This window comes from Pseudoliparis swirei, chromosome 12, assembly GCF_029220125.1.
Source record: "Pseudoliparis swirei isolate HS2019 ecotype Mariana Trench chromosome 12, NWPU_hadal_v1, whole genome shotgun sequence".
NCBI lineage: Eukaryota > Metazoa > Chordata > Actinopteri > Perciformes > Liparidae > Pseudoliparis > Pseudoliparis swirei.
In genome coordinates, this window is record NC_079399.1 from 19,834,252 (window position 1) to 19,843,652 (window position 9,401).

A 9,401-nucleotide genomic window follows, 5' to 3' on the forward strand; every position below is an offset into this window, starting at 1 on the left:
TAGCGCCCCCTATGGACGCACCGCCACTGATATATACATATATACATACAGGACTGTCTCAGAAAATTAGAATATTGTGATGAAGTTCTTTATTTTCTGTAATGCAATTAAAAAAACAAAAATGTCATGCATTCTGGATTCATTACAAATCAACTGAAATATTGCAAGCCTTTTATTCTGATTTATTGCTGATTATGGCTTACAGCTTAAGAAAACTCAAATATCCTATCTCTAAATATTAGAATATCATGAAAAAGTATACTAGTAGGGTATTAAACAAATCACTTGAATTGTCTAATTAACTCGAAACACCTGCAAGGGTTTCCTGAGCCTTGACAAACACTCAGCTGTTATAAATCTTTTTTTTTACTTGGTCTGAGGAAATATTAAAATTTTATGAGATAGGATTTTAGAGTTTTCTTAAGCTGTAAGCCATAATCAGCAATATTAAAAGAATAAAAGGCTTGCAATATTTCAGTTGATTTGTAATGAATCCAGAATGCATGACATTTTTGTTTTTTTTAATTGCATTACAGAAAATAAAGAACTTTATCACAATATTCTAATTTTCTGAGACAGTCCTGTACATACACACACACATATATATACTAGGGCTGGGCAACGATTACAATTTTTAATCGCGATTAATCGCATGATTTCCCTGATTAATCGCATTTGTATACGCAAAATCCATAATTAATTCAAAAGTAGTGTATAGCACTTCTATTTGAAATGTTCTGCCATATAAATGAAAGTGCCATAACATGTGTTGTCCCTGTTAGAGACACCAGAAAACACTTTCAGTGCAGTTTGTCAATTCCTAGAACTTGACACTTATTGTAAAATGTACTGCCATATGAACTAAACTAAAATGAACTATGCATGCCTAAAAGGTGCCTAATATTTCCAGACTGAAATAATATCGGCATTATACTTATAACTATGAGGATATTTTACTTGCCTATTTTGTGGAGCCCCTCAGGACGTGGTGCCCTCGCACAGCGCGTAGTGCGCTATGGGAGCGGCGGCGCTGGGAGGAGTTTACAGCACAAACAACAATGAACTAGTGGAGGCGGCGAGGAGCTCCGTGTTGCCAGGTTGGAGATGGTGAAGTATCGTACCAAAGGCTCAACATGGTTGTATTTGGAGGATAATTATCGTGTATCTGGCAACCCTGAGATCGGTCGACCAATGACTGTTCTCTATTCTGTCAGCTCACTGCAAGAAGGTGGAAGGGAGATACCATTTCCACAACTTGTAAGGGGTAAATACTAGTTTATGAAAACCCAGAGAAACACAAAATCCCGACGTTTTTGGAATCCCTGCCGGATGCATTTTTTAGGTCTCAGAAGCAGGACATGTCCGGGGAAAGAGGACGTGTGGTCCCCCTCACTAACCGGCCTGCAGTAGCTCTCCACTTCGCTGTGGCGTTGGTTCGCTTCTCTTGGTTGATCTCCTCCCTGCAGCTCGTCTGCCGAAGCCTCGCTCCACTGTGTGTTTGGTTGTATGATTCGCTGCATCAACGGTGTGTTTGTCATTTAAATGATATTTAAGACTGGAAGTACTCCGGTGATAAGACAATTAATCTTGGCAGTGTTACATATGACTTTGTTTCTGTCGACTCGTCTTTAAGAACTTTAAATTGAAAATGGCCATTTAAAATCTCGGTACTCCTCTCCATGTTTGTTAAACCGCGAATGACTTTCTTTTCCGGTTCCGCAGCAATCAGTAGCAGACTTTTACTAAATAAAAGCCTGTGAGCAACACACTTTTACAATAATAAAATAAATAATAAAACCTGCGTTAATTGTCGGCGTTAATTAATTGATGCGTTATGGCAAGATTAACGCGTTAACGTGCGCAGCCCTAATATATATATATACACACAAACTCATATACACTAGTTTCAAAGCATGCGCCTGTGTGGCGCCATAACAGAAGACGAGTCGAGCCCCCTGCGGGTCAAAGGTCATTTATTAGAGACGGTGATCGGGTCACATCTTCAGCAGCTCCTGCATGTAGACGGCGTTCATGCGGTAGGCCGCCATCCAGCTGTGGGCGGCGCTGCAGTACCTCTGGTGACCTTCAGGAGTCATGGAGGCGTAGTGATCACTCCAGGCTCTGTAGCTGGCTCTCCAGTCGGCCTCGGCACCCTCCTCTTCTTCCTCTTCTTCCTCTTCTTCCTCCTCCTCCGAACTTTTCTTCTTCGTCATCTTTTTGGATCTGCTGGTCTTCGGCTGACCGCCGGGTCTGACCTCGCGTCTCTCTGGCGGAGGTGGAGCTCTCCCTCGGGACTCGTGGGACGTCTGGTGGAACTTTTCGGGCCCAGGAGCCTCAAAATCTCCGGATAAGGAGGCGTCGCCAGTGGGCGTGGACCCTGGGGGCGCGGCGGCGTCGCCCGTGGGCCCTGGGGGTGCGGCGGCGTCGCCCGTGGGCGTGGACCCTTGGGGCGTGTGTCTCCTCTTGCCGCTGTCCGGTTGAGAGTTGGTCCTGGGAGGCGGAGCGTCAGCTGTCCAGCGTTCTGTTTTGAGTTTCAAACATTCACCTCCGTCGTGGTCGTCCAGCGTGAAGGACTCTTGGTCCTCGCCGCCCCCAAACTCCCTGATGACCTCCACCGACCTCCCCGGCCCCGTGGTGATGAAGCAGCGGAAGTCCCGCTCGGCGTCCTCGAAGGCCACGAACCTCGACCTGCGGCTCTTGAACGAGCCGAGCGGCGCGATCTTCGGCAGGGCGTCCTGCAGCTCCTTGCGAGTTGGCGCCGCCGCCGGAGGAGGAGGAGGAAGACGCCGCCGCGGGAGAGCGTCCTCTATGGGAGTCTCTCCTGTGGGCTCCGGGACGGTATTCTCCTGTGACCTTTGACCGCTGTGCTCCATTGGCTGATCTGCGTCACGCTGCTTCTTCTTCTTCTGCGTCCGGGAGGACAGCTGGCCTGCGGCGCCCGGAGCGGCTGCAGTGGTGCAGACGTCCCAGTCACACGGCTCGTCCATCAACCCCGGCTCGATGGCGGCTGAAAAGAAGTGTGTGTGTGTGTGAGTGTGTGTGTGTGAGTGTGTGTGTCACATTAAATAGTTTTCAAACGACTGGGAAAGAATACTCACACGGCAACATGGACAAACTCACGCCGCACTTCTGAGCGATGGCCATCATCTTATTCTCCTCCTCGCCATGGCAACAGTAGGTGACAGCCAGCCCCTGAGTGCCTGAGGACAAACGAGGGTTACGGATGTAACTCCGGTTCTGTGAATCCTGGATGTCTTCCATCTCGCGGACACGCAGATCAAGTCTCAATCACAACCAAGTGGCGACTGTGGGTCAGTGGTTAGCAGGTCCGTCAATCAGGGGGTTGGCGGTTCAATCCCCGGCCTAGTCGGCGTCTTTAAGCAAGACACTTGACCCTGAATTGCTTCCTGTAGCTGTTCTACGGTATATTAATGTAATATTTCTTGAGTTGTTCCTGATCTGATGTGAGATCAAAGGTCAGGGATGTGTACGTGTATAGATTGGAAAGGCCTAAAATAAACTGAATTGGATAAAAGCATCAGCTAAATGTAACGTAACCAAGTCACCTGTGACCTCGATGAACTTACCGTCTTTATTTTGAGCGATTATTCTTGTCCTCAATTATTTGGTAAATAATAAAAACTAACCAAAGTCTGTTCGGGGACCACCTGGCCAAAGGGCGTTCGGGGATGTGGCAGCGGGGGGTGTTTAGGCTCGGCTGCAGAGTGGGTGGAGCGGGGGTGTGGTTCAGGGAACGGTGTCTGATTGTCATCAGCTGGACTGATGACAATCAGACCAGCTGATGACAATCTGTGTTTGTGTATCTGCGAGGTTTTGTCTTTGAAAGGAGCTGGATGGACTGAAGACGAGGTGGAGTGCCGAGCAGAGACACTGTCTGTGGTCGGATACAATAAAGTATATTACAAAATATCACTCTGGCTGCTCATTCCGTGTGGCTTAAAGGGGGAACCTACCAGTGACGGCTAGACACGTGTCACAGGGGACTACCTGGCCAAAGGGCGTTCGGGGACTACCTGACCAAAGGGCGTTCGGGGACTACCTGACCAAAGGGCGTTCGGGGACTACCTGGCCAAAGGGCGTTCGGGGACTACCTGGCCAAAGGGCGTTCGGGGACTACCTGGCCAAAGGGCGTTCGGGGACTACCTGGCCAAAGGGCGTTCGGGGACTACCTGGCCAAAGGCTGCCGGGACTACCTGGCCAAGGCGTTCGGGACTACCTGGCCAAAGGCGTTCGGGACTACCTGGCCAAAGGCGTTCGGGACTACCTGGCCAAAGCGCGTTCGGGGACTACCTGGCCAAAGGGCGTTCGGGGACTACCTGGCCAAAGGGCGTTCGGGGACTACCTGGCCAAAGGGCGTTCGGGGACTACCTGACCAAAGGCGTGGACCACCTGGGACTACCTGGCCAAAGGCGTTCGGGGACCACCTGGCCAAAGGCGTTCGGGACTACCTGGCCAAAGGCGTTCGAGGACTACCTGGCCAAAGGGCGTTCGGGACTACCTGGCCAAAGGCGTTGGGACTACCTGGCCAAAGGCGTTGAGGACTACCTGGCCAAAGGCGTTCGGGGACTACCTGGCCAAAGGCGTTCGGGACTACCTGGCCAAAGGCGTTCGGGACTACCTGGCCAAAGGGCGTTCGGGGACTACCTGGCCAAAGGGCGTTCGGGGACTACCTGGCCAAAGGGCGTTCGGGGACTACCTGGCCAAAGGGCGTTCGGGGACTACCTGGCCAAAGGGCGTTCGGGGACTACCTGGCCAAAGGGCGTTCGGGGACTACCTGACCAAAGGGCGTTGGGACTACCTGCCAAAGGCGTTGGGGACTACCTGGCCAAAGGCGTTGGGACTACCTGGCCAAAGGCGTTCGGGACTACCTGGCCAAAGGCGTTCGGGACTACCTGGCCAAAGGCGGTCGGGGACTACCTGGCCAAAGGGCGTTCGGGGACTACCTGGCCAAAGGGCGTTCGGGGACTACCTGGCCAAAGGGCGTTCGGGGACTACCTGGCCAAAGGGCGTTCGGGGACTACCTGACCAAAGGAGTTCGGGACTAACCAAAGCGCCCGGCACGTCCGATCCGGTGCATGTAGGTCTCCCAGTCCTGCGGCACGTCCAGGTTTATTACCAAGTTCACTTTCTCTGCATCGATACCTCTGGAGGTCTGACGGGAAGGGAAGGACGCTCAAGGTTAAAGAAGCGAAGACATATAAAAGTGCGTGCGTGTGTCTCACCAGGTCGGTGGAGATGAGCACCCTGCACTGGTACTGCTTCAGTTTGGACATGGCCTCCAGCCTCTGGTCCTGAGTCAGACCGCCTGCAGTCAAATCAGATTAAAAAGTCTTCGTCTCCTTTAATAATGAATGCTTCCAGATTCTTTCTGATCACGTTTGGTCTGGATTTATTCTAGTTAATCATAAACACATTTTACTAATTACACCTGAACGCATCATCACATTATAATTCACCTTCAGCCAGTACTCATGTTCATTGAGCGGAGCCTGAAGGCATCATGAGAACGTTATCATTTACCTTCAGCCAGTACTCATGTTCACTGAGCGGAGCCTGAAGGCATCATGAGAACGTTATCATTTACCTTCAGCCAGTACTCATGTTCACTGAACAGAGCCTGAAGGCATCATGAGAACGTTATCATTTACCTTTAGCCAGTACTCATGTTCACTGAACAGAGCCTGAACGCATCACCAGCGGTGCAGCTAACGTTACTAGCCAACAATCCTAGCTAACGTTACTAGCTCTCCTCCTATTCTACAAAGTCACATGATCAGACACTAGAGAAACATCATGGTGTCCTGATGTCACATGATCCATGTTCTACTGATCCAAGGATCACATGTTTGACTGGATACTGGAGGATAAAACTTTATTTAAACTCCGATAGTTAACGTTAAACTGAGGGCAGGTCAGTACGGATCACGATCAACACCGACCCTTTAAGATAATACACCATTACATGTTCTATATTTTTATTAATATACCGCCTGTATAGTTTTCAGTCATGTGTCACGACTCCAAATACACAAAGGTCACCTGAGATGCAGGCGGCCGGAAGACCTTTGGAGGACAGGACGTCTGCCAGGTGCTGAGCCCTGTGGAGGAGCACAGCGCCACCAGGAGCCCAGCGGAGAGCATTACAACATAGAAACATACCCGACCCACCAGGAGCCCAGCAGAGAGCCACAACCTCAGAGCACATGGACAACGTACCTGGTGTGGAGGTTGGAGAACACCAGAGCCTGGTTGAACGGGACTTTACTGAACAGCTCCAACAAGTGCTGCACTTTCTCCTGAAAGATCTTGTGAGGCAAAGGATGGGCCTGCACCAGCTTGTAATACTGCTTCAGACCTGCAGGGGGCAAAGCCCAACTATGACGTCCTCAAATGTCTTTTCTTTGACAAATCAAAAAAATGGACTGTTTGTTTGAATGTTTAAAATGTTCTTAAGAAAGTGACATAATCAAAACAGCCAGAGAGTAAAGTCGGTACTCTCGTTCCATTGGACAGTTCTTCAGGGGGAGGAGCCTAGTCTCACGTCTCAGATCCCAAACTTTAGTCCGTTAGCTGAGAGAGAAGCGCTGCGCGGTTTGAAGCCCGCTCTCTCTCTCTCACGGCTCACCTTTGAGGCCCATGTCGTCGGGGTTCAGGCGGACGAAGGTGGGCTCTCTCATGTAGCGGGTGAGGTGCTGAGCAAGGCATTCTGGGTAGGTGGCGGAGAGAGCGAGCATCTGTTTGTTCACTGGCAGAGAGGAGAAGATCCAGCTGAGGAGACAAGTGGACCGGTGAGCCCCCCCCCCCATGAAGAGGTGTCAGTGAGCCCCCCCCCCCATGAAGAGGTGACAGTGAGCCCCCCCCATGAAGCGGTGTCAGTGAGCCCCCCCATGAAGAGGTGACAGTGAGCCCCCATGAAGAGGTGTCAGTGAGCCCCCATGAAGAGGTGACAGTGAGCCCCCATGAAGAGGTGACAGTGAGCCCCCATGAAGAGGTGACAGTGAGCCCCTCCATGAAGAGGTGACAGTGAGCCCCCATGAAGAGGTGACAGTGAGCCCCCCCCATGAAGAGGTGTCAGTGAGCCCCCCCCATGAAGCGGTGCCAGTGAGCCCCCATGAAGAGGTGACAGTGAGCCCCCATGAAGAGGTGACAGTGAGCCCCCATGAAGAGGTGACAGTGAGCCCCCCCCCCGCCTCATGAACCCGTCTCACTTGATCTGGTCCTGGAAGCTGCCCTCCTCCAGCAGCTTGTCGGCCTCGTCCAGGACCAGCAGCCGGACGCTGGCGGTGGACAACATGCTGAGCTCGATGAGCTGCTTGATCCGGCCTGGAACACAGACCAGCAGTTAGTCAGTACCAGACCACCGGCCTGGAACACAGACCAGCAGTTAGTCAGTACCAGACCACCGGCCTGGAACACAGACCAGCAGTTAGTCAGTACCAGACCACCGGCCTGGAACACAGACCAGCAGTTAGTCGGTACCAGACCACGGGCCTGGAACACAGACCAGCAGTTAGTCAGTACCAGACCACCGGCCTGGAACACAGACCAGCAGTTAGTCAGTACCAGACCACCTCTTACCGGGCGAGCCCACCGCCACGTGGCACTTCTTCAGGTGCGCGCGGTCGTGGCTCACCGGCCGCCCCCCGATGAAGACGTGGCACTCGAGGCCGTCCATGGCGCAGCCGATGGCCGTGACCACCGAGTGGATCTGCACCGCGATCTCCCGCGTGGGCGCCAACACGAGGACCTGCAGAGGGAGGAGGGTCAAGGGTCAACGCCATCAGACCCGGCAGCCAATAGGATTCTGCCCCGTTTGTGTGGGACAGCTGGAACCAGATGAAGACCCTACAGTCACGTGATCACTTTGCTGACCACCTGCTGGCAGCATTGAGCAGTGGAGAATTTCAAAATAAAGGTTTCGTTTTCTCCCCTATGAGTTGGTTTTATACTCAGCAGTCGTGACTCCACACCTGAGTTGCAGGATTCTCCAGGACCAGCGAGTCCAGCGCGATGGCGCAGAACACGCAGGTCTTCCCCGTGCCGGACTTGGCCTGCACGATGAGGTCTGAAACGAGACGGGCTGTGAGTCTGAAGCACGGAGAGCGCAGAGGGTCATGACGCGGTGCACGTTAGAAACATGGCAACAGGCTGAATTTCAAAATAAAGTTTCGTTTTCCCCTCAAACTAATAACATCTAAAAGCGTCGATCACGTGGTGTGAAAGGCGTCATCAGTCATCTTCTTCTCCACAGAGCATGACGACCACCGCAGAGTCAAGGGGTCGGCCCGAACCCACCGAGCCCGCAGCGGCCCAGCGGGATCGCCTTGAGCTGGATCGGGGAAGGCTTCCGGAAGCCCGCGGAGGACAGCCCGTCCAGCACGGCGCGCGACAGCAGCAGCGCGCTGAAGTCGATCTGCTCCGGCAGCAGCACGTCGTCGGTCCGCCGCCGCGTCTCGATGTCGTGGGCCACTTTCCTCACGGAGGCCGCCATTTTGTTTATCGCCGGCACCAAACCGGCTGCTTTAAAGCGCGGTGTCGCTGCGGCACTTCCTGGAGCGCCCTCTGGTGGCCGGAGGGGGAACCGCACTCAAGAAAGGACGAGAACTCCCAAGGCGGCACTTCCTGGAGCGCCCTCTGGTGGCCGGAGGGGAGTTTGAGGTCCTCAGAACAATATGTTCATAGCTTTGATCCCACATGTTAAGCCATCATAGCTGCAGTGACACATGTTGTTCTGGTGTAATTGTTAATGAATGGATGGTGGACGGTTGAACCAGGAAATATTATTGGCTAAATAAATAGGTAAAAAGAATCTAACTTGTTCTCATCGCTGATAAGGCATTATTAACGGAGCTATCAACCATTTAGAGGTTATAAGTTACAACTTCTAAACTCTGTATTTACTTTTTAATAAAGTGGATTCCTAAACGGCTTAGTGACGTGATATTTTCAAAATGTTAATTGCAAAGAGTTTGTTATTTCTTAACAAAAAGAAAAAGAAGTGCAGAAATGTTATTTCGGCATCTTTTATTGAGCTAATTTAATGACTATAATTCAGTGGCGGGCCGTCAGGGCCAGCAAGGCCTTCTCTGCTGGCCTAAACATCATCAGAATATATATTTTTTTCTAAATATATTTTCCCACAAATATGTATTCAATTATTTCCCAGAGTAAGAGTTATTCTCTTAATTTCATAGCGTTCCTCTCGGTTGCACTGCTGCCAGCGCCAGGTTGAGATTAGGAGGGCTGGTCTTTATCTTAGATATTTTATCCAATCATATTCAGCCATCGTGTGTTGCCAGGGGGCTAACATCTGCCCTTAGGCCTTCAGAATCTACATTGCGGGCGCTGGTAGCTTCAAGTGAATGGGAATGACGATGTTG

The 9,401-nt window shown here is 51.5% G+C and overlaps 1 protein-coding gene across 1 annotated transcript; it reads right to left on the reverse strand.

Moving 5' to 3' along the window:
• Positions 1–1,956: 1,956 nt before the first annotated feature.
• ddx20 (DEAD (Asp-Glu-Ala-Asp) box polypeptide 20) lies at positions 1,957–8,534 on the reverse strand. Its single transcript, XM_056428662.1, has 11 exons — positions 8,317–8,534; positions 7,992–8,086; positions 7,600–7,768; positions 7,230–7,344; positions 6,647–6,789; positions 6,238–6,376; positions 6,061–6,119; positions 5,244–5,326; positions 5,068–5,173; positions 3,099–3,200; positions 1,957–3,007 (listed from the first exon to the last, which is right to left on the reverse strand). The coding sequence occupies exons 1-11, from the start codon at positions 8,510–8,512 to the stop codon at positions 1,995–1,997; spliced, it is 2,220 nt and encodes a 739-aa protein (XP_056284637.1). The 5' UTR covers positions 8,513–8,534; the 3' UTR covers positions 1,957–1,994.
• Positions 8,535–9,401: the final 867 nt, after the last annotated feature.